Raw genomic sequence first — 24,496 nt, forward strand, 5'->3', positions numbered from 1 at the left:
CAATTTTTAAAATTCACTTCTTTGGTAGTTAGCAAAATGCTATGAGGATGTGGTTAAGACATGAGGGATGCTGGAAATTTGCACAACTTTTGGTGAAGCAGTCAGCTTGAGCCACTGGTCTGTCTCTTTAAGATTGTATAAACCTCCAGGCACCCATCCTTCCAAACAGTTAACTCTTTACCTTCTCCTCCTGGATATAATGATGTTATTTTCTTTGGCCAACGAGGCGATACAGGCTCACACAAATCTATAAGTTCGTGTCTCAGTCAAAATGTCATGATCGCTATAAAGAACCGGCCCACAGTAGACTTGACAAATTGGAAAACTCTCCCGTGTGGCATAACAGGAGGGAGATCTCCGATAGTTAATATAAGCAAAGTTAGCACACTGGATAAGAGGAGTAATTACGGTCTCAGTTTCCTGTATAACAGTCGACAGAGTTAGTTTAGTAAAGTTAAAATCTCGGGAGGTGTCAGCGAGATTTTGATGTTGGAGTCTTGAAGTGTTACATCAACTAGCATTGCCCGTGGGATATTGATAGATACCCTGGGGATTAAATTTAATTACAGGTCAAAGGGGATGGGGTAAAACATGAGTATGTAGCAAGTTATCCTACTCAGAAAGTACGCTCCATTAGAAAATATAATTATTCTAAATTAGAACTGTCCAACGAAGGGATAAGGGGAAGGGTAGGAGGGGTAGGGTAGGAGGGGGAGGGATGGGGTTGCAGGAGAGCATCATACAAATTGCTCCTCTAATATATGACCATCTATTTATCAATGTTTTCTTAAAAATATTTCCATTCTTTGCTTTTCTCCAAACAACAGGCAATGCTTTTATGCATTGACCTTGCTATGAACATACCCTTGTAGTATTTCTATGACAATATATTGATGCTGTCGTCAATGAATATACAGTATGCTATTTATATACCGTAGCAGCCAAGCAGTGATGTATTTTTTCCTTTAAAGTCCTTTAAAGTTGGCACTTTTCCTTTTAGGTATTTTCCTTTTTACTTTTTTTGAAAATAAATATAAATATATGAAGATGGCTAAAGTGGTATTTTGATCCTGTAAAACCTTGTATGCTCTTTCAGTTGATGCATTATTTTGCATTTTTAATGAAAAATAGGTATTTGAACTTTTTCTCACCCAAACAATTTTTTTTTTTTTTGCTTTCAATATTTCGATCTTGAAATTGTGAAATGTGATGTGGAGGATGAAAGACGAATAAAAATGCAACAAAAAAATGACAGAAAATCATGATACTTAGAAAATATTTTGGGAAATAAACAGCTCAAATGAAACAAAAAAGGCTCTGTCTAGATCGAACATATACTACCTTGTGAAATCATATAAGCTGTAAGGCTACGGCGGAATTTGTGAAAATTACTACCTCGTAACGAGGAAATGGCTACCAGCCCACGGAATATTTGTTTATCGGCTCTTCATAAAACACCAAAATTGGCAATTTCTTGTAGACGGCCCTAATAGTCAGGGAAGCTGGTTTATTTGTGTCATTAAATTTGTCTGGTAGACTGTCTGGGAGAATGATTCCGTAAAAAATTTACTCTCTTCATCTCGTGTCACATAAGAGTGGAAACCCGCCGGCGAAACGCTTCGTAGTAAATGTCACACTTTATCGAATGTCTTCTTCAATGGCAGACCTGGAAGGTCGCCGAATGTCGGCATCTCCATAAACAGATTTTTCTTTTTATTTATTTCTTTGCCGGTCAACCCTAGATTATTATTTATTTATGATCCAGGTATTGTTGCGGTGAGCGTTTAGCGGACATGGCGTAAACGTTTCTACGAACTTTAATTTTAAGTCGGGGGACATTCAGGATGAAAGATTATCGGGGAACGTTTTTTGGGGATTCAAAAATGGAGATGAAAATCTGAAATTTTTTAGAAACCTGTTGTCTTTGTTAAATTATGAAAATTTTGAATATGGAATTTCACAGCTTTCTCTCCTTTTCAGTATTTGAATAAGTACTGGAGGAGGGATTGCTAATAAACTACGGTAGTCATGAAAATTAAAATGAAATATTACTGTCAGGCAGTTTTCTTCTCCCCAAGAGTAGGAGAAGTGTAGATAAACACCATACCTGCCAACTCTCACGGTCTTACAGAGAGACTCGTAATAATCATATGATAAAAATATATTTATAAAGCGCAACAATTCCATAAAAACATGAACAAATGGTTTTATGTATCATCTCTGGAGGAGTGAAGGCAAAATACGTCATGATCTTGTTCATGCCGAACATCCCGAGAAAAAATTTTGATGAATTTGAAAGAAGTAGAAATAATTTTGCTTGAAATTTTTGGAACAAACTTGCAACCAGCAAATGACATCATGCTCTCTTTTTAAGGAACAGAAAATGTCGGAATTTGAGATATAAAAGAAGCCAGAAAATTGCAATTGAGTGAAATCAGATTTCAGCTGTTTTGAAATTGAGTATTTCAATCTCCATTTAACCAACTATCAAAACTTCTCTAATTAAACACAATAGGCCAAGGAAATACTTGAGGAAAAACTCGCAAGCCTTCAGGTCAGTATGTCAGTTATTTTAAACTGGTCATCGTCGTCACTCGCACTTTATGAAATTGTCAACAAAGGGGGAGGGGAGGGGTGGGGGTGGCCGGGGGGGCAAGAACGGAGCATGGGAGAAACACCCTTTCAAGCAAACACGTTTTACACTCATTCCGCACTCATGTGCACACACTCTTGTTTTGATATTAAATAACACAGATGTACGTTAAGCTATGGACACAGCAAGACGTACATTGATTGATCATATGCACTCAGATATTTATTTGTTACACCGCGATGCAGTCTTCCAGAGCGGTGGGTTTTACATCAAGCGAGTTGCTCTTGTTTTATTAGGTTTAACTCTGAAACTGTCTCTTCATGTGATGTGAATCTTGTAAGAAGTAAGAGGGCCTGACGTTTCGATCCTAGCAGGATAGGATCTTCTTCAGAGGCTGAATGACAAGTAACAGTAACAGAAGGGACATATAAACACAGAATACAGACAGGTTAATGAGCAGGGTGAACACAAAAGAGAAAGATGTAAGAGGATTAGTAGACAAGGGATGGAAAGAAGAAACAAACCAACAGGGGGAAGAGGAGAGGTAGAAGATAAACTGTAGAGGGAGAAAGCAGTTTGCTAACAACAGTTTTGTTTTATTTTGATGTGAATCTTGTCAGCTGCTGCAGGGAGGGGGGGTGGTCTTGATGAGACAAATCTGTTACTACGTCAAAGAATGACTTTGTTGTGTCCATAGCTTGGACATGACTGTTGTTGGAAGGAAGGAGAATTGATTAGCAATAGTATTTTACTGAAAAGGGGCGTGGGTAGAGAGAGACATAGAAGTAGAATGGGAGGTGAGAGATAGAAATATAGTGGGAGATTGGAGAGATAGAAGAATGGGTGGTGGGAGAGTCAGAAATAGTGGTAGATGGGAGAGAGATAAGAGGCAGAAATGGGTGGTGGGAGAGATAGAAATACAGTGGGAGGTGAGAGAGTAAGAAGAGTGGGAGATGGGAGAGAGACAGAGAGTGGAAAGTGGGGAGCTATAGAGGCAGGGTGGGATGAGAGAGGAGGAAAATAGGAGGGGGAGCAGTGGAGGTAGAAGAACAGAAATATGACTGTAGGTGATCGATATGCTGAAGCAGTGTTGGTGTGGAGGGGTAAGGCAGACAGGGGAGCAGGAGAATGGATGAGGTTGGGTGAGTGTTGGTGGGGGGGAGATTTGGGGTTATAGAGACAGGCAGGTAGGTTGGTAGAAGAGGGGCAGGATTGTTGGTTTTATAAAGAAAGTGGTTTGGAGTACAAGGGAAAATCTGATCAGTTCGAATGAACATGAAATGTGCAGCAGAAAATTATCAATTAGCAGCCAGAGGGCTTACAGGAGGTAAAACCATTCGATTTATGCGAAAGAAGAAAAACATCCATAATTCCCTGAGCATATGAGCGAAAAATAATTTTCACATCCAAACCAGTAAAGAAAAAACATCTGTTGAGCAAACGTTACAAATCAAATCTCTTCTAAGCGACATTTTTTTTATTACAATATCTTGTCTGTTTTGATAGGATTTTTATCTGATATATATTTTGTTTTTGTGCTGATTGTTCTTAATTCAGTTTGTCAGTTGGATCCATGACTCTGTTGAGGACGACCATACTCTTCACAGCTTTGTAAGTGGTGTAACGGCCGTGTCATGTCTCTATATACATGGCCCTTTCCTATGTTCGGGGAAGACTAACAAAATAACAATTTTAACTCTGCAGATTTATTTTTTCTTCATGTATCTTGAAGAGAATCATGCTAGGAATATTTTAAACAGAAATGCTGCCCAAATTTTTCTTTTCTTTTCTTTCGTTTCTCTTCTACTTTTATTTAATTTTTTTTTATTGAATACCTTTGCTTTCTTATTAGAGTATCTGAATTGAAGTAGCTTAAAAAAAAAATAATCTGAAAATAGTTGGAATGGATAAAGAATAATGTTGTAGAAATAATAAAAAGATTTATTAGTTTGAAGCTCTGTATTTTCATATTTGTCATCTAATTCCTGTCTCCCCCATCGATACAGAAACAAATAAAAAATTGATAAAATGCTATATAACAAAACTCTCATAACCACTTATACTAACTAAACTTAACTTTTTAACACTTATTTCAAAAAGAAAACAGGTTAGTTCAGCATTATAAATCCCTTTTTGGTTAAAAAGTTCAAAAGTGGCATATTTTCCATCAATGAAATATAAATTTCAGAAATGGTATGAGAATTAAAACCAGATTAAAACCGGGGGGGAGGGAGGAGAGGCAATCATGGATAAATATTGAAGGGTTTGACATTTTTTTCCTTTTGGGGGGGATGGGGCTTTTCTTGAATAATTTATATAGATATTAATTATTATACAAATGTTTTATGCTTCCCTTTGAGTTTTTCTTTGTTAACTTTTTTTCTGTTGGAATGTAGAAGCAAACAGACATTATGGTATAATTTTATTCATCAAATAAGCGAGCATGTTTAAAACAATGCAAACCTATCTATACAAATGATAAAGTGCTACACAGTCATTTACATTGTCATTAATTCATGTTTGAATAATTTTTGATCTAATCCTGTCAAAGCAATTTAGTTTTTTATGTCACGGGACATCAGGTGTTTCAGTGTATCATTTCATCACCTGCAAATCATTCCTTGGTGACAGGAAATATAGCAGGAAAAATGGGTAAAAGTTCATCCCCTGCTTAAAAAGTTGTAGCATTGTAGAGGTTGTGTGATTTTTTTTTTAAAACCTAATACATTTACTAAGACCTTGAAATATCTGGTACCCAATTAACTTCACCAAGAAGGGGAAAAAATTGGCAAAGGGCATTTCATCCGATTTTTTGTCGTTGCAGATTTTGCGTTCTAAATTATTTGTTGTATAAAGAAAAATAGAAGAAACACTAAGCATGTGCGTTTAAAGACTTTTTTTTTTTTTTGGTCTGATAGAAATTATCGTTAGGTATCTGCATGGAAGATATTCAGGAAGCTGCTAAGAATTTTGCTAATTTTGTGGAGGAGCATTTATAATGAGGTGTTGGGCTTGCCAACATTTTTACAAATTAATCCTCTGTTTCTTTCGTAGGAATATCATTAACCTACAAATCCTTTCTTTTACAGAGCCGAAATTATCTTGCCAATGTCTAACCTTTTTTTTCAGAGCAAGGTCCATTTTGATTCAGTTGCATAACAGATTATTTTTTCCCCTCCCTCCTCCCACAACCCCCTGGTCATCATTAGTTTGTCCGATCGGTTGGATTCATTACTGAACATTTTCGATTCTGATGCTTTTGTTTTCATTCTCCTGAATTTGCTGCAAAAGGAAAAACTGAAAGTCAGTCAGATAATATATATATATATATATTTACTGATTCGCTTGAGATGTTTTTCTTGGTAAAAATAACCCATTTAATTCCATCCAGCGTTCATAGCTTTCGACCTATTTGAACATGTCAAAATCTTTAGATGCCTCTGTCAAAATAGCCTTGTATTATTATCATTATTATGATTACTATGTATTTGATAGAGCACTTCACAAAAGATCATAGCCCTTAAATGAGAAATTGAAAAATGAAAAATGGAAAATGAAAAAAGGAAAAATGAGAAAGGAATAGGAAAGAAGTAAATAGGAGCAAGTAAGAATGAAAGAAATTCACATAATGAACTATAAATATGTTCCAAATAATGTCGCCAATTGTTCGCATCTAGTCAAACATCAGCATCAGAAACGAATTGTTTGTTGAATGACACCATGATTGATAAAATGTGTCTGTCTGTCTATCTGTCCTTCTGTCGTGTGTGTGTGTTGGTATTTTACATCGGTGGACTGACATGGCTTTTGATTCGCTTTCCTTGAAGGCCGAGGAGAGGCAAGGGAGCACGGAGGAAAAGCTGAAACAGCTCCGTAACGAACTCGAAGAATGTAAACAGGAATTAGAAAGGGTGAGCCTAACCCACTCCACCTCCTCCTCCTCCACCCTCCTCCTCATGCTAGCTTCATGAACTCATGCGACCTTTCAACTCATTTAATATATACTTCTTTGCAGAATAAATAATTCATCAACCAAAAACCGACGTCTCCACTAATAGCTTTTAGCAAAACAAAGGGGGAAGGGGAAACCGACTTTTCATTTTCAGCCGAATCCGTAAAAGTTTTCTGCGAAATCGCTCAGAGGGATAGGTTCAGGAAATTACAATTTTGTGAAGAATTTAAGCAAGTTGTGGGTGTGGTTTCTTATGAAATGAAATATTATGAAAAATATTCTCAAAGGGAACGACTGTAATGATTTGAGCAATGATATCAGGTTGCTGCCTCCGGTGGCATTATGTAATGCTTCACAGTTAGCTCGCAGTCGGTGTTGTAGCCCGATTGGTGGGGGGGTGAAGGGTGTAAATGCAAGGGGTAAAGGGGTATGTGTGTATAATGGATGGGTTTTTAGGAAGAATGAGGAAGGATGAAAGAAAAAAAACCTTCAGATGTTGAATTCTTAATTTAATATCCAAGGTAGTTCAGGTATTTTATAGACTTTGGTTAAAATATGAGATATAATTAACCCATTATGTGATATAGAGGTGGGAGGGGGGCAATGGTTGGTAGGCTTGTGCATATTATTGAAACAATGAGGGGGAAATAAGTGAGTTCATGAGCTAGACTAATTGCTGTGTGCATGTCTGTCCCTTCTATTATCTAACTGCCTCTTCCCTTTCTGAGGTTTCTACAAAAACTTTCCTTCTATTAAGTGAGGAGCCAAAGATTATACTCTGTGTGGAAAATAAATCTTTCCAATGGGGAATTGATTAATTGACTATATATTGGACTATATTATATAATATATAATGGACACTTCCTGAATTGCAACTCTAGTATATTTGAGTCCAATCTTATTTTCACTTTCAAACCAAAAGTTTTGTAGAAATTCCTCCTTTTTTTTTCCCCTGCTCTTTCCCTGGTTTGTTGTGGAATCATTTGCATGGAATTTGATGCTTGCATTGTATGGTCTTTGACTCTTTGTCGTGATCAGAAAACCCTATCTTGTATATCCATCTCTCCATACATGTTTGGTCTCTACAAGAAGAATCTTCCTCTTACGAATCAATAATCAATTTCCGATCCATATTTTTCCTTCTTTCGCTAATTGTTCTTTACCTCCGCCTTACCCTCCCTTCCCCTCCTCCCATTCCCTTCCCTGAGTAGTGAATGTCTCTTGTGAATAACAGTTACGCATTTTGAAGGGAAAAAAAAATATTTCATGCCAGTCATCCTCCTAAGTCCCTGTCACATGATTTCTACTCTCTCTAAAAGAAAAAACCTCTCTTGATTAATTTATAACAATTACCATACTATCTAGTGTCTATCATTGTTTAGTCTCCTTCCACAAAATAACCAGGGACAGCTTTTAGGCCCTACCATTAATCTTTTGATCAAATTTAAAAAAAAAAATATCTTTGAAAACAACTTTCTAGTAGTGCAGGTGACATTGCAATACCACTTTTGGTTTAGAGTACGGTAAGTAAACTGTTCAGCATCAAAGATATATTGAGTAAAAGTGAATTAAGTAGAAGTGACTATTATGTACACCTGGTTTAACACCTGGTTTAGCATACAACCGCTTTAAAGACATCTCCATCTCATAGGAAACATTTACACAACTTAACACAACTTTTAATTTATTCGGCAGGATTTTTGAAATAATGTCATTGGCATGGAAAAAGAGGATAAAATTTGTTTTCTTGTTTCATAGCAGTTTCTAGGAGACCCATCATACTGTGGTAGAAGATGAAATTATATTTGCTTTATGTTTTCAGTTGTCTTCCTCCTCTTTTGGTCTTCGTTGTCATGGATACATCCTCATAATCCTTTGTGGTTTTCTTTTAAATAGCTCACAAATCCCCTCCTACCAAGATTCCCATCTACAAATCATCCTCAGGACTTGATATAAGCTTAAATTAACTGAATGCTTGGTTATTAACAGGGGAGTAGCTTGACTAAACTCTTTAATAAATGGCAGCATAATGGAATCGAATAATATGGTACTACCGTTTGCTTGTTTTTTCTCTTTTTTGATTCTTTATTAGCTTGGATTGTGGTGAAGGGATGGGGTGTGTGAGAGGGAAACCGGTTGGGGTAACCCTAATGTAAATGCCGATATTAAATTATAGCACATTACCATTGGTTTTGACTTTTTATAGTTACGGAAAATCCGAAAATTTTATTCAGTAATTACCTTAGCTCTCTTTTTGAAATGTGTGACCTAATGAAAATTTGTGTACTTATCCTTTTCCATAAGTACTGTTTCCCTCAGTATCAATTTTATTATCACATTCGTCTGATTCTCTCCGTCATCCAACCTATTTTCCTGATCTCGCTATCTCCATCTTCTATTAAATACCTCTCGTACTTTGTAAAGTTGTAAACCGATGGGGTCGAGTTTTTGTCTTTTCCTCTCTCTCATTAGATAGAAACTTTTCAAGGTTTTACAAACCTCTGGAATATATTCAGACGTTTGTTTCCCGTTCGGTCGAGTCTCGGCCGTCTCTCTTTTTGTTTTGTTTTTTTCTCTGTCGTGGACATAAGCTCTCCTTTTTGTACTTCCTTCATTTTCCACGCTACTGCTATCACATCACAAACATTTCTGCCTGACTGCCTTTAATAACGTCGTGCTTGATTGCTTTGGCTAATGTCAATTACACCGTATTAACCAGTGCCATATGCATGTATCACCAATTCACCATATACTATGCCTGCATTTATAATTCCTAACATTTTGGTAAATTTTATTTGAATTTCACTTTCTTCTCATCCGGCCATATTTCTTTTAATATATATTTCTTTATTTGTTGTAATTTTACTTTTCTTTTTGGTGGGTTTGCTTTTTGTTTCATTTCATTTTGAACTTTTATAAAAGACAAAAAAAAAAAAAAATGACTGCCTGCTTGCATTTAAAAATGAGCATGTTATTGGCATTTCTGCAAAGGTTTGTGTTATAAAAGAATATATTATTTTCTTAACCCAAAGTTCAGCCATAGGTTGAAGCAAAGATCTAAATCTTAGTGTAAACGAGGATCAAAATGATGCCAGCTAAGTTTGTTGATGGTGGTACAAGTAGAATCACTCTATACAAATTAACCAGATCATATGCTTACAAAATTCTGTAAGCTTGCAACAAGGTTTGGCTTGGGTTTGGAGAGAGAGAATTGTGGGATGGAAGGGATAGGGATAAGGAGAGAGTGAGGGGGAAAAAATCCTTTTCCTGTCATACGGTATTCTTGTTATATACAATCGCCTGACATTTTAGACTATTGAAAGTAGGACGCAGTGCAAAATATTGAAATCTTCTGGGCCGACACTCATGCAAAATCTGAGGTCAAATACAATGAACATGATTTTTCTCATGACATAAACCACACAGGTACTGCATCATTTGAAAACTCAAAATATCACACAAAATGAGAAAGATGTTCTCAATTGCCCAAAGCAATTGAGGACAAGTCTTCCCCCTTTTCAAAAAGTCAAAAAAGTACCAGGTATATAGTCTCATCATACAATGGTTATCCTTTTCTGCTTGTGGCAGACTTCAGGCAAGGAAAGTTGTCACTTGTGATTATAAAAAAAATACTGAAAAGCATAAACAGAATGGCCAAAAAAAGTAGTAGAAAAAATTAGTACAAAATTTAAAGTAGGTTGATGTTAGCAGTTTACAGGGGGCTGATCAATTTGTAGCAAAGGGCTTGGGGGGAGTACACTAAAGGAACAAGGTGTTTAACTACTTCTTTTTTTTGGGGGGGGGGAATGGTATGATTACATCATTTGTTGGATAATAAAGGAAAAGTTTTCAGAAGGTGGAGAAAAACCGTACGACGGATTGAAGAAAGAATTTGTTACTTGCCGTGGAGAGAATGAAGTCTCATCCCGACATCTCCAATAAGTTAGCCGGGACGGTATCAGTGCAATTGATCACCTCGTTTTCATCAAGGCATTAAAGTTTTAATTAAAGATTTGGCTTGAATGATGCCCAGGAGACTTTAATGTGCACAAATGTGTAGATAATGTGACAAGACAACATTCTCAAAAATGTTCAGAACAAAAAAAAGAGAAAGAGAAAAGAGAAAAAAGAAAGGTTAAAAGAAATTCTGGCAAGAATCTTGTTTGGTAGAAGGTAGATATGGACGTTGTAATTTATACCGGCAAGTTTTATGGATAGTGTATTCAACCCCTCCATAAAGAAAATATAACGGCCTCTGACGGAATCGTTTCGTTTCTATCAGTAAGAGACGTTTTTATGTCTTTTGGTGTGAATTTCTAAATTTTGTGATCCTTTTTCTCCTCCTTGAATGTCAGCCTCAATGACAGCTGATCTACTGTTTGTCACAACATGGGTCTTAAGATTGACTGGGGTGTTAGGCGGCTAGTTTCGAGCGTCATCTTACTTTTACCTTAAGTTTGAATGTTTCTATCGTCATAATGTGAGTGGGCTGACAACAAGAGACACATGACCTTTTAAATATTTAATAGGAAATTGCACCCCCGATGTCGTTAGATGTCGACAAAAAAATGAAATTGACTTATATTTCATCAAAACTGCTTTTCAGGCGAGAGATCGAGAAAAAATGAATGAAGACCACAATAAACGACTCTCCAGCACGGTAGACAAGCTCCTCACGGAATCCAACGAGAGATTGCAACTTCATCTCAAGGAGAGGATGTCCGCTCTCGATGATAAGGTTAGTGCCGGTGAACATCTATCTGGTCGATGCGACGACGCAAGCGGAGGAAACATTTTAGCACGAAAAATTAGGAGCCATCGTTTATTAAGTTGTTCCATGAAACACAGCCTTAATTGGCAGTCTTTGTGGCTTGCATGTCACAAGATACGTTCAAAAACATGTCGTTGTTTTCAGCGGAAGTTATTCTAATTTCATCAAACGTTATGTAACAGAAACTATGTCGGTATTCTTGTGACGTGTTATTGTCACAAGAGATGCCAATAAATCTTGGCATTGTTTTATAGCAGAGGTTCTCCTGCCATTAAACATGATTTAACACAAACTACATTAAATTTGGTAGACTTTATTTCATGAATATCGTCAGAGTTGCCTAAATATGTGGAAAGAGTATGTTTGAAAGAACACCACCAAACACATAGATTCATCATATTTGTCATAGTAGATGTACCAAACCTAATCTGCACATAAGAACGCTGCTACCTCTTAGGGCTACTAACAGGCTACTCGCACCTTTTGGATGGCGGGTGAGGAGGCAAGAAGCTCATAGAGATTGTTGAACTAGAATCTCGAGTGTGTTTATCACTCCTTTAAATAGTGACTGTTGGTGTTTAATCGATAAAAATTGTATTTACCCTTCCATATTTGTTTACGCATTCCTTAGAATTCACTGAGCACAGAACTTGAAAAGTTGAAGAGACTGCTGGAAGAGAAGGACTTAGAGCGTTGCCAGGCCGTGGAGGAGAGGCAGAAATTGAGGATCGAGTTGCAATCGATGAGGGAGAAATTCATGGATGCCCCAAAACTTGGGTATGAATATAATATAAAAGAAAATAGATGTAATTGAACATTCGATAATCACAGCCACTTGAGACAATTTCCTAATGCTAAAACCTCTGTAAACTGTACTCCAATATCATGCTCTCAAAGCACTGATCTATTGACAGTGTAAACAGTTCCTAACCTTGATCTGATAGAAATATGAAATTCATACTGCTTGTACTGATAATACGAGTGCTCTGAAGCTGGACATGACACTACAGTATAGATAAGAATTAAGAGTAATTAACACAAGACAGATGAATGTGGTTTTGACTCAGATGACAAGATACCTAGCATAGACACCACACGTGTTTATATTAGTTTCATGTCAAAAATAATTACAATTTTGTAATTTACCAATGTTTCAAGGGCTGCAGTATTGTTCCCAAATATACCAGAAATCCATTTGCTTGGATACTTTTCTTTCTAAAATGTATGAAACTTTTATGTTATTTTTTCATCTAGTTTGATCTGGTTCTGTCGGATCAAGGAATTCCACTTTAGACCAATTCATAATTCTGTATTAGTGTATATTTATGCATTGTGTTAGCACCCAAAAATGTTTGGTAAAGACTCTGAATTCAGAGGGGTTTCTTCTTAATTTTTGAGATTTGTGTGAAAAAAAGCCAGGCCATTCTCTTTTGAGACCACATCACATTCAAGTATGCACCTGTGTATACTGAGTTTAGAAACCCTTTTCATGAAGCAGATCACACAATGTTAAACCTCTTTGTTTCATAGTTTGAACAAACCACCTCCTCAAGCTGTTCCAGATGTGGTTATGGCCAACTCTGGACAAGGTGACGGCTCAAGGATAAACAGAAGGGACCAGAAGGGAAGGACCCAAGCCCTCCATGAAGACCCTTTCAAGGTATTATCATATTACTCTCCCCCCCCCCCCCCCTCCAAAGGTATATTGAACTTCAGTGGAAAGGAACACTTTGATAATTTATTGCCTGAAGCAATGACACAGTATTGGAATAATACTAAACTAAGCCAATAATAATGATAGTGAAAGGAGTGTTTTAACAGTTAAAAGTGTCCCCTCCCCCCAACACTCATTAAGCACCAGGTTCAAAACGACAAAAGCCCTAGTTAATACGTCGCCTTTAAACGCTCATCTGATCTATATTTATCTCATCATTCCTCTTAACTAATGAATTTTCTGTCACTTTTATGGAAGTGTTTAGTAAAGAGTTAAAAGTAATTTCTGAAACATCGTCAAAATGCATTCCTAAGTTGCACTTTTTAAGTAGCCTATTGATATAAATACAGATAACCATCCTAAACTAGTGGTATTAGTATAAATTTTTTCTCCCCATTAATCAGATTAGTGAAAAATCTCTTCTCCAAGTCCTGCACAAGTATCGATTTGTACACCATACGATTTGTATTATGCAAAAAGCTCATTGCTGAAATTGGAGAAAATAATTGAAAATCTCTTGAAAACTTTTCCCTCTGGTGGTCTCATGCATTGTTTCTGTGTGTGGCTAGGTTATTATTTTTATGGGGAGGGGGGGGGGGAAGGGTCTTAGAAAGAGTGGTTCCACTTCAAACTGGCAGTACCTTCTACCCTGGAATATCATGCTTTAAGATCAGTGTGTTCTAGCCTATCAACCCTAAGGTTCTCTTTCCAAGTCTACTCCCTACAAGAAGTGCAATTTCCTTTCAAAATACCTATCGACTATATTTATTGAGTAGAATATGAGAGTTTTGATCCTGAAGTAAAATTACTGAAGTGATTGAGTGTTGTAAAGGATTCAGTCAGAGACTTTCAAGATTTTAGAAATGAGATGCCATCTTCTGTCATTTCTCAGGGTCAAGAATAAAGGAGGTACAACAAAAAACCCTCCCCTTTCCCCTCCCTCAACACCCCTTAACCACATTCTTCCTAACTAGCCCTTGTTTCTAATACCCTCAAGACTTTGACGTTATTAATGATGCATTGTACACATAAGTTATGCAACCACTGTAAAATCGTGATTGTCAAACTCTTAGAACAAATTAGTAATCTCGAGAAAGTTGTATCAAATTATCCTTCAAGAAATCTGGGGTTGCTGTATTTAGAGCTAAGAAAACAGAGCAACCTAGTAATAATTTAGCATCTTGCTTGTTGTGGTAGTAATATGGGTCACGGTCTTTTTATTAAAGTGCATTTGTTCCCTTATTATTATATTTTGCCTTAGTTGTGACTAAGAAGCAAATGGCAAAGTAGGTCAATCACAGATTGGCTTTCATATCTCGGAGATAATTCGAAAAACCCTCTCACAGCAGGAACACAAAATTTTGGGGGAAAAAGAACGGGGAAAACCCGGATATCTGAAGTTTTTTGTGACTTTGCAACTTGACAGAGTTATGCCTTTATGAATGTAGGTCTATTATTCACTGATCGTTTTATGAGGGCTATTTGGGATGGAATTGTGTAGAATAATATTGAAGATGGAGAATATTGAGAGTATATATATATATATATATATATATATATATATATATATATATATATATATATATATATATATACATATATATATACATATATATATATATATATATATATATATATATATATATATGTATATATATATATATATACATATACACACATGACTTTCCTTTTCAGTGATAAATTGCTCTGGAAATATATGATTGCTTTTAATCTGTGTGTGTGTTGCTGGCAGCAATTTAAGTGGGCTTAATTATTTTTTTGTCAAGGCAATGATAGGAAATTCATTTTATACTTTTCTAGGCTGCATATCTTCAAGAATTGAATGCGAGTATGAAATCTCAATACCTAGTATAACAGTACTACAGTATAACATACCAAGTATTAATGTTTCATTTGAGTGTGACACCAAATTTCTAGATAGGTCAGTAAACTTTGATAAAGGTTTTTTTTTTACATTCTCTACCAAAATCATGGATGAAAGGATGATGTCAGGTCTTATGTACCAACTCTTCTTCCTCCTATCCTCTTTCCTACCCCTTCTTCCCATCCCATTTACCAATCCACCCACCCTCTCCCCTGTATATATATGTACATATATATAGATAAATATATATATATCACATAGAATGGTGGTCAATATTCACAAAGAGTGCTCTATGCCAAGGCAGAGCTAGAATATCACATAAGAACCGAGCTGTTATCGCACTGTCGCCATGGCAACCGTAAACACACACGCCTGAAGCCGAGATAGCCTATGTTGTTCAGTTGCCTGATGATCGGTGCGCGAGACGTACCCGTGAAACTCCGAGTAGCAGTATGATGATAGTTTAGTTAAGTATATTATGTGATATATATATATATATATATATACATATATATATATATATATATGTATATATATATATATATATATATATATATATATGTATATATATTTATTTATACACACATACATATATATATTTATGTAGATGTAGATATATATATAAATACATATGTAGATAATAGATAGATAGATATTTATATTTGAAATTGTAATGAGTTGGAAAAATCCAGAACAGTGATTAAACTTCCAGCTTCCACTGGGATTCAAAATATGTATCTAGTTTCAATAGCCCAAAATGTCAAGAAGTTTGTTTTTATTTCCCCCTCCTCTTTTCTAGATTCATACTCTCAATGAACAAGAATGGGAAAAGGCCGAACAGGCGAATGTCTTAGCTAATATAGCGCATGCCTTTGACAGCGACAGTGCCACTTCTGCACCCCAGACAGAGGACGAAGCCGAATCAGTGTATTCTGCAGCGGACCTCTTCGCCCCTCAGGGTCAGACTGACGCTCAGACTCTGGCCGCTCTGTTACAAGAACAACTCGATGCAATAAATAACGAAATCAGGTAAGTGTACTCTCTTTCTCTTTTAGCTAGAGACTGGCCTGATGATGGGGGCGGGTGGAGAGGGGTGAATGATGGGGGCAGGTGGAGAGGGGTGAATGATGGGGGCAGGTGGAGAGGGTGAATGAGGAGGCAATAGCCCATGGCCCTGGATCATTAAGGGAGCCTGGGGGATGCAAGAAGAAGAATAATGTAATCTCATTTTCATAATATACTGATGGAAAAATGAAGGCATCAAAAGTGGGCCACTGTGACAAAATTGTCCCAGTGATCTGATTTTGGTCGGGTTCTAGATGGCTGGATTTTTCATCGGCATGCATAGCTGGTCATTATGATGAAGCAATCATGTGTTTCCTTGCTGTGCTTGTTTTTCTTTTCTTTGGTACATATCAAAGCAGGGAGCCATTATGGTTAAGGCTCTCCTATCCTATATAGGTCTTGCATTATGCAGACCTTTTTTGTTCCCACCTTTTTATGTTATGGCTGGACCACGCCTTGCCTCTTATTTTACCAAAGTAAAGAAGTCCATATAAGTGTATGGACACAAACTACATATTAAGAGATGTTCCTATTTTTTTCCCTATAGATGTGTTTGTTCCAACAGTAGATTTAATTTAAAGCCATATATGGAGGTCACACTGTGACAGTACAAACATTTTTTCGTTGTTGAATATACAAAGATGAAAAGATGTATGAATAACCCTAAAGAGACGCACAGATTGTTAGTGTTACAGCATGGAACTATTTTGGTGTTCTTTCAAAAATATTGTTTAATTTCGGCTCTTTTTCGTTTCGGTTAAATTTTTATCCGCCAAGGCTTATCCAAGAGGAGAAATCGACGACAGAACAACGAGCAGAAGAATTAGAACATCACGTTGGCAGCATGGATAATATCGACATGTACAGTAACACTTCCAGTAGGCAACGATTCTGGAGTCCCGAACCCCGGAGTCTGACCCGCTCCCTTCCGGGTAGCATGGTGATGCCCATAGACCACGAGAGACGGTCGCCTCCATCCAGCGGCCAGTCCACGCCGAAGATGGCCAGACGGTTGGAGATGCACCAGCAGAGCTCCCTGGGTCACCACAGCTTCAGTCAGCCCCACATTCCAATGGTAGGGGCACACGTTAGTGACGTGGATGCGAGGAGGGGGTATGAAAGTGAGGGAGAGGAACATCGTCAACAGGTGAGTGCCCCTTTCGTCCGTCATACTTCTGTTTTCGCATGTGTTCGATCCGTTGGGGGTCAACTTTGTTACTTGCTAATGCGGGTTCTTTGAAGGAGGGAGGGAGGAGGGGGGTGGGGTAATAAAAAGGCTGAATATTCTGAGGGTGACCAGTGAAGAAGGGTTAGTAACTGGTCACCCTGGCAAGAGAAGAAAGCAATTACGGCTGAATATACTTTGAAATAAGTTACTATCATCATAAAATGAAAGAAACATGTAAAATTTAGAAGCAATATGTGGGGTTTTTTTTCTTCTTCCTCTGTCTTATTTTTGTGGTGGTGAAAAAACATGAACTATGTTAGAATTATTTCCTTTTTGTTTTTGCTGAGGTATTTGAATTTCTCCATTTAGTCAAGTATGTCTGCTTCTTTGGTTTTAAATTTGATTAGCAAAACAAAAATTTGGTTACATGGTACTTATCTCTAAAGGCAATAATGCGTGTGGCTGCGTGAAGTTACGTTGCTTAGGGTGTTAGTATTATCTCGTAGCAACAAGGATGTTGGTGGTTTTCATTACGGGATCTCTTCAAGGTCCTGCAATTATATTAGTTTCACACAGTCCAAGGACGAGCGGCTTGGCTTTGATGATCCATCCACTTAATAATGCAGTGGTGAGTGGCTCAAGACAGAAACAACAACCAAAAAAATAAAGGCAGATTAGAAAAAAAACAATTGTGTATCCATGGGTAAAGTAGTGTTTTTGAAAAGGATATGTTAACATGCTGAAACATCGACTGTTTGTATTAAACTTCCAAATAATTTGATAAAAGGAGGTTGGACTGCGAGATGAATGGTCAAAGGTTGTTTTGTTATCAGATTAAAAAGGAAAAAAAAGCAACTATGTTTTGGAAAAAAAGATATTGGGTTCTGGAGATTTCAGTGGTTAGGTGGAGAATGCTCCAAAAGTGTTGTTAAATAAAGTCATGCGTGTCTTTTGAAAGTTATTGACGGAAAGTTTAAGTGCATTTATGGTGGTTTCATTGACACGCTTGGCACAGGATTGGGGGAGGGGGGGGGTTGAGTGGAGGTGGTGGGTGTGGTTAAGATGGGTGTAGGAGAGGCGGTAATTTTGTCGGTGAAATGTGTCATGTATTTTGGGAAACATGATTATGGAAAGTTTTAAAGTGCATTGAGGGGGGGGGGGGGTGTGCAATGGGATAATATTTAGATAGAGTGATAAATTCTGTCTGTGTTGTGAATTCTATTAAGTCTGTGGTGTACAAGTTTATCATTTGTGATTAGTTTGTTGGATACTATATGTGTACCAATTAATGTAAAGATATTTGCCTGATATTTGTCCTATCCAAAATTGTGTTTTCCCAGCAAAGTAGTATTTTTAGTACTTTTTGGAGATTTAGAGATTTTTTACTGTTATTATTTTCTCCAGCAGTAGTAGAGATTTAACATACATGCATGCTTTAAAACCTAGCAATGAAACAAAAAATCACTGCTCCCTCATCCAAAAAAAAAAAGAGAGAGAGATGGAAATGAAGTGATTTCATAACTATCATGACATGAATATCTATGACTGTTTGAAGGTCAAAGGTCATTTGCAAGAAGACCTTGCAACAAACGGCTGGAAGATTTTGCTATTAACTTTAAAAAAAATTTTGCCACAGAACAAGAAAAGAAAAAGCATAATCAATCGGAATATGAAATAACCTAAAAATTTTGCTTCCACTTCTTTTCCCTCCTGGTTATGTTGTTTCCGTTGTGTCATCACACACCCGCAGCGCAAACCAGCACACATGCGCTCAATGTCTCTCTCCGAATCTGAGCTCAACTATTGGCAAAAGGTCAGGATATGACTGGGCATGTTCTGAATAAATATGCATGAAGCTTGTATAAACCCTCACCACACCTCTCCCCTCATCCCCCCCCCCCCCAAAAAAAAAATTATGATCCAAATTATAATCACTTGCACACTTGTACAATCAAAACACTATACTTAACTTTGTGGCTTGAGATGTAAACCTTTTTTTTTCATCCCAATATGCATGATGCAAATTTTTCAAATCCCAAATGCCTTCATGTAATCAACCCCCTCCCCCCCCCCCACTCCCTATTTTTAAGTAAAGCTTGACATCAACTCCCACGGCTCCATTATTACTATTCAGGAGTTTATAAATATGCATGAGAATGTTACAAGAATGTTATTTTTTCCTCACTTAATATTACTTTTACAAACCAGTTTTCTCATTAATTTACCAATAATATTTCATCAGCACTTTTATAGATATATGCATGTGTTTTATTTTCCACACATATTGGTCAGTTATACACGATAATATATATACTCACGAGTGAACTTTTGATGCAAAAGAAAGCAGAAATGACTTACCAAGGATTAATTATGTGTGTTCATTAATGATGTAAAAAGACAGCACCCTTTTTGGAAGAGTTGATGAATTGGGTAGTTTGTTCTGCAATGTGGGTCCTTTATGGGCACACAGCAACAACTAATGGGCTGTCAGAAAATATTTGCTAATGTAGAAGTTTAATGTTAATATTTATAGGGCTGTGGATGCTAAAGGAAAGGTAATTAGAGGGCAGCAGCTTTGTTGGAAGAGCTGATAAATCAGGTTGGTTTGAGAGGGAGGTAGTTTTATGGTAGGAAGATCCTAAGGGAAGATATTACTTTTGAAAGAAATCAATTTAAATTGTATTTTAATCTCTTTTTTTTCTATCAATCAAATGTTCAATCAAATCCAAGAAGGTGTTCTTGGTTTACTTGTATTTCTATGGTGACTGTCATTCTGTAGGTGTCAGTAAAACTAAGCAAAATTGCGGCGAGGAAAAATACTGAGAACATTCAATGCAACAGATATGTCTGACAGATCTTATCTGAAAGGTAGAATGCTTGTATAAAAGACTAAATACGACAAGAAACTTGTTCTGTTTTATACTAGTTGTTCTGTCGTTCTGTTTATATAAAGCTTTTCAAAGGAAACTAGCACAAAGTTCACTGCGGCTTTACAAAAAAAACCAAAAATGTATATTACTTAAAATACATCATTTCTGTTGTCAACCTTATTAGAGTATGGTTTTAATACAGAAAGTGACAGAAAATCCCTAAAATATTCTATGCTAAATCGCTTAAATTGGGCTCGAAGGTTGCTAGCAAATTTTAATCCGATTTTCCAGATGGGTGAAAAGATCCGACCTTTATTTTTTGTGACAAAGGTGACGCTTTATTTGAAAAGAAACGTCTCATTTTTTCCCCCGACATTGAATAATGTGACGAAAAGGAAGGATATAATACAAAAAATTAAACTGGGTTTGATCTTAACATAAGATTATCAGTACTAATCAATCAAAGAGCACATTCTTGTTGAGCTAAAAATGAAAGGTTTTTGCTCAAAAATTTTGAAAGGATCCAGTCACCGTTCAACAGGTAATCAATTACGATTGAAATGAGAGAATTGATGTCATTCCTGATTTTAAAAGCTAAGCCATTGAATACACACAAGATTTGCACATTTTGATCATTGTGCACCTTTAAACTCACTGGTTGTGTTTCCATGGTAACATATCACCCACTGGACAATTTATGTTTTTGAGCGTAAATCATAGCCCAAATTATAATGTGTCATAATCTGTGATTAATACCACAGGAAAGTTTGTCATTGTCAAAATATATTTAGAATATTTTAGTCAAGCAAGCCCTGATATAGGCCGGTCTAGGCACTGTGTGTAGAGTAGGATGCTGAGTGGGCTGCAGGAACCTGCAGCCAGGCTGTGTAGGAACCTGCAGCTAGGCTGTGTAGGATGCAGTGCCTTGAGGTTTAACAGAATAGGAACCACATATCTGAAATTGCTTCCCTAATTCTGGTCAGATGTATTTGTACCAGGCCAAATAAGATTTCATAGCTCCATATTTATAGGAGGTGTCGCTTCTTATTTTCTTATGAAATAATCCAATTATTAATTAGAGTGTTGAATATTAATTAGATCGGATGTGACTTCTATCTCATTCTTGTAAAATTTTGACAAATTTAGGAAGTCGAGATATGAAGATAGGATAAGCTAACATTTAAATATCTGAAAAGTTAAGGTAATTTAGATAGATATGTCGATATCTTAATGATAGGATTTTGAGATATTAAGAATCTTTAACTCAAAAATCGAAGTATCTTCATGATCTTGTGTATGAATATTATTATTTGTACAGCCGACATTTAGATATTCATAAATTGCCACAGAAAAGCTCTATATCTTAACGATCAGATATTTAAATATTAAGATATTGTATTCAAATATCGTAATATTCAGATTTTCAGATATAAAGATCTTTGATATTGGAATATTAACATGTTGTATGTTAATATCTCAATTTTTTTTCGGTCAAAAATATTTCAATAATGATATAAATTTCTCCCAATGTCTCAATTTCTAGCCACAAAAGCATATAGATACTGAGATATCGGTTCTACACATATCACCCCTTTGGAAAACTCTAAGTTTATCAGAACTGATTAAACTTTGCCATGCAGTCTGTATCTACAGATTTGCAAGAGCCAGTAAAGAATTATTGTTTGCTTATCAGCCAGGCAACTTGCCAAAAATAGGGTGTGTTTTTCTCTTCTTTAATTTTTGACAAATACCAGTCATATAGAAGCAAAACCACTTTTTTTTTCCCCTTTTTTTTTTGGTTTTGTAGGATTATTGTAATATTGACATTGTTCTTACATGATTTACGGGCTGAAAAATGGAGGATTAGAGAGAAAAGTCTGGAACTGCAATCTGTTAAACTGGGATGGGTTTAAGAAATAGGGCAAGATAATAAAATCAACATAAAATTTTCATTAAGGAATTAAAGCTACCCTGTTTTTTTAAGTCAATTTAAATCTGTATCCTAAAGATATGTTGTTGGAAATAACCTGTTTTCCATAATACTGCAGTAAAATAAAAAAAAAATAGGAGGTTTTAATTTAAAAAGGGGAAATCCCTCTTGAATAAGTTTAACTCACAGTCACAAAATTTGCTGGGAATGTCTCTGTATAATTGTTCTGTAACTTTAGCAGACACTTTCGAGAATAGGACAAATTTGGTAAACAAACACTTTTGAACGAATGAACTTTAACTTTAATCGTTGGGATAAAAGTAGCCCCAAAGCAATTTCTAAGTAGATTTTGTTGTGAGGGTATCTTCAAATTAGAGATAAAAACATTGGTCTAAATCAAATCAAAACAAGTCTTCAAAAAGGCCAAAGGAAAAACAAAGGAAACCGAAAATTGTTACTGACAGGAGCGATAAGGGAAGTACATTAGTTAGCACCTCAAGGTATTTCGAACATTTTCTTCAGAACCACAAATCAAACCATTTTCTGTGAGTAATATGACAATTTCACTTTTTATATAGATATGGTAAAAATGCGTTGAAAGTTTATTTTTTTTTGTTTTTTTTATTTTTTTTTTGAATGATCTCTGAGAATTATCATGTTAGCTGTCTGTTTTTTTTTCCCTCTTACATGTTTGAATAATCCTAATAATGCCAGAGTTTTACCTGTTGATCCGTAAACTAAGCTTCATTAATGGATCTGTTCTGTTGATTTATTGATCGATTGGTCTGTTCTAACTGGATGACATATCTACTGTCATGTAATTACTATTCACCCACCACTAGAAGAGAAACAAATTCTACAAAGATTAAAGCCTGTGGATGAAACCTGGCAGTTGCGTGATTTAGTTCCATGTTCAGGTTATCATCATAAAAGACACCTTTATTGCTTGTATCTCTAATGGGGTTCCCTGGGGGTCTTTAACAGATATCAAAAGCTTATATGAACTTTCGGTGGATGGGTGAAATTCTCAAGTAAACATGTATAGATCAAAACAACAAAAAATGCTTAATAAATGTAATTCTTAAATAACCAACAATTGAGACTTACTGAAACTCCCATCTCCATCAGAGATTTGGCACTAAAGTGATAGCTGATACAAACAAGCGTATCCTTCAGCTTTCAAACATAAACTGATGGCTTGTGACATTAACAATTTATCTTGGGGAGGGGAAAGGTGAGCGCTTTATGGTATGTGGTAAGAATTTTTTTCTGCCGTTTTAAAACGTTTCCAGTGACTTAATTTTGTTTAAGAAAGGTTGTTTGATGTTTTTGCTTGAAAGGGAGGGGGGGGGGGGGTGAGCAAACACTTTAAACCTCAGAAAGGTATTTAATGTGACCTCTCTTTCTTCTAAGGGTTACCACATTTGAAACTGTTATGTTACTAAGCCATAAACATTAATTTGATGTGAGGGATGTTGTGAATAATTAATGCAAGAATTACTGTATTATATTGTGATGAAACTAACAGAAACATAAGAAGATGAAGACTCTAACACAGATTTTTGCATCTTGGATTTTCACAAGTTGATCAAGGATTATATCAAAGCATGGCTGGTATAAAGCTCTATGATAAACTACCAATTTAAATACGTAGTTTTATCTTCAGTTTTATCCATGTAGTACAGGCGGGTTAGAGTAAAATTTTCAAAAAAGTCTTGTTGGGTTGCTGAAACTACCATATTCCAGTATAATCATTGCAACACATTCAGGCAGGACAATCAGTCAAGATTTTCGGTTTATTTCTTCTTCTTTTTGTAAAGTTTTTTTTAGGAGCTGTGTTGGTTATAAGGGCTAAGCCTGCCATGTTTTGATATAATTTCAACATATTTCAAGCATGTGGATGTACAGTAAAAGGGTTCAGGGGTAATGTATGTATATCAGGGAACTCTGTAAGAAAACAAAAAGGCTGCAGCAGCTGTGAAATCCACTGCAGCAAGGCTGGTTCAATTTCAAACAATAGAGATTATTTCTGCAGACCAGCAGTGCCGCCTATTGTGTGAACCTGCACAGTGCCTATTGTGTGAAACTGTCCAGCACAATAGATCACAGCCTAGCTGCATCCCCACCAGTGTCTGGCTTTTGCCACAATGTCTGAATGGCAGTGTGTCAAAGTAGGACCCGTTGACAGGCTGCAGGATGCTTGCAGCCTGGATGCATCTATGACAAAATCTATTGTGCTCCAAGTTTCACACAAAAGGCACTGCTAGTCTGCAGAGATAATCTCCAATTGTTTGATATTTAATTCACTCTGGCTGAGCAGGAGCTTGCAGCTGCTGCAGCTTTTCTTTTTTTGACAAGGTGCTTAAGGGGTTTTACAAAAGGTCCCTGTTTGATCTTGATGGTTAGCCTGCCATGATTTCATATAATTTTAGCACATTGAAGCATGAGGGGTAAAGAACAATGTAATCCATTGTTTTATTCATATCTTCTTTTCTCTCAATACTATTTCTTATTCTGCATATGTATATTTTTTTCTCTCGTTTTACAA

General features: G+C 36.3%; 1 protein-coding gene across 11 annotated transcripts in view; it reads left to right on the plus strand.

Moving 5' to 3' along the window:
• LOC139969723 (liprin-alpha-1-like) overlaps positions 1-24,496 on the plus strand; it is a 132,571-nt gene that overhangs the window by 80,234 nt on the left and 27,841 nt on the right. For 5 of the 11 annotated variants that reach the window (XM_071974914.1, XM_071974918.1, XM_071974921.1 and 2 more), the window contains 8 exons: positions 4,151-4,204; positions 6,421-6,504; positions 11,152-11,283; positions 11,948-12,093; positions 12,847-12,976; positions 15,715-15,944; positions 16,758-17,127; positions 18,899-18,961. In XM_071974914.1, the coding sequence (XP_071831015.1) occupies positions 4,151-4,204; positions 6,421-6,504; positions 11,152-11,283; positions 11,948-12,093; positions 12,847-12,976; positions 15,715-15,944; positions 16,758-17,127; positions 18,899-18,961 (1,209 nt within the window). Of the gene's footprint in view, positions 1-2,515; positions 2,555-4,150; positions 4,205-6,420; positions 6,505-11,151; positions 11,284-11,947; positions 12,094-12,846; positions 12,977-15,714; positions 15,945-16,757; positions 17,128-18,898; positions 18,962-24,496 lie in introns of all 11 variants that reach the window. The other 6 variants (XM_071974917.1, XM_071974920.1, XM_071974922.1 and 3 more) reach the window with 5 other exon arrangements.

The sequence above is a fragment of the Apostichopus japonicus genome, chromosome 7, assembly GCF_037975245.1.
Source record: "Apostichopus japonicus isolate 1M-3 chromosome 7, ASM3797524v1, whole genome shotgun sequence".
NCBI lineage: Eukaryota > Metazoa > Echinodermata > Holothuroidea > Aspidochirotida > Stichopodidae > Apostichopus > Apostichopus japonicus.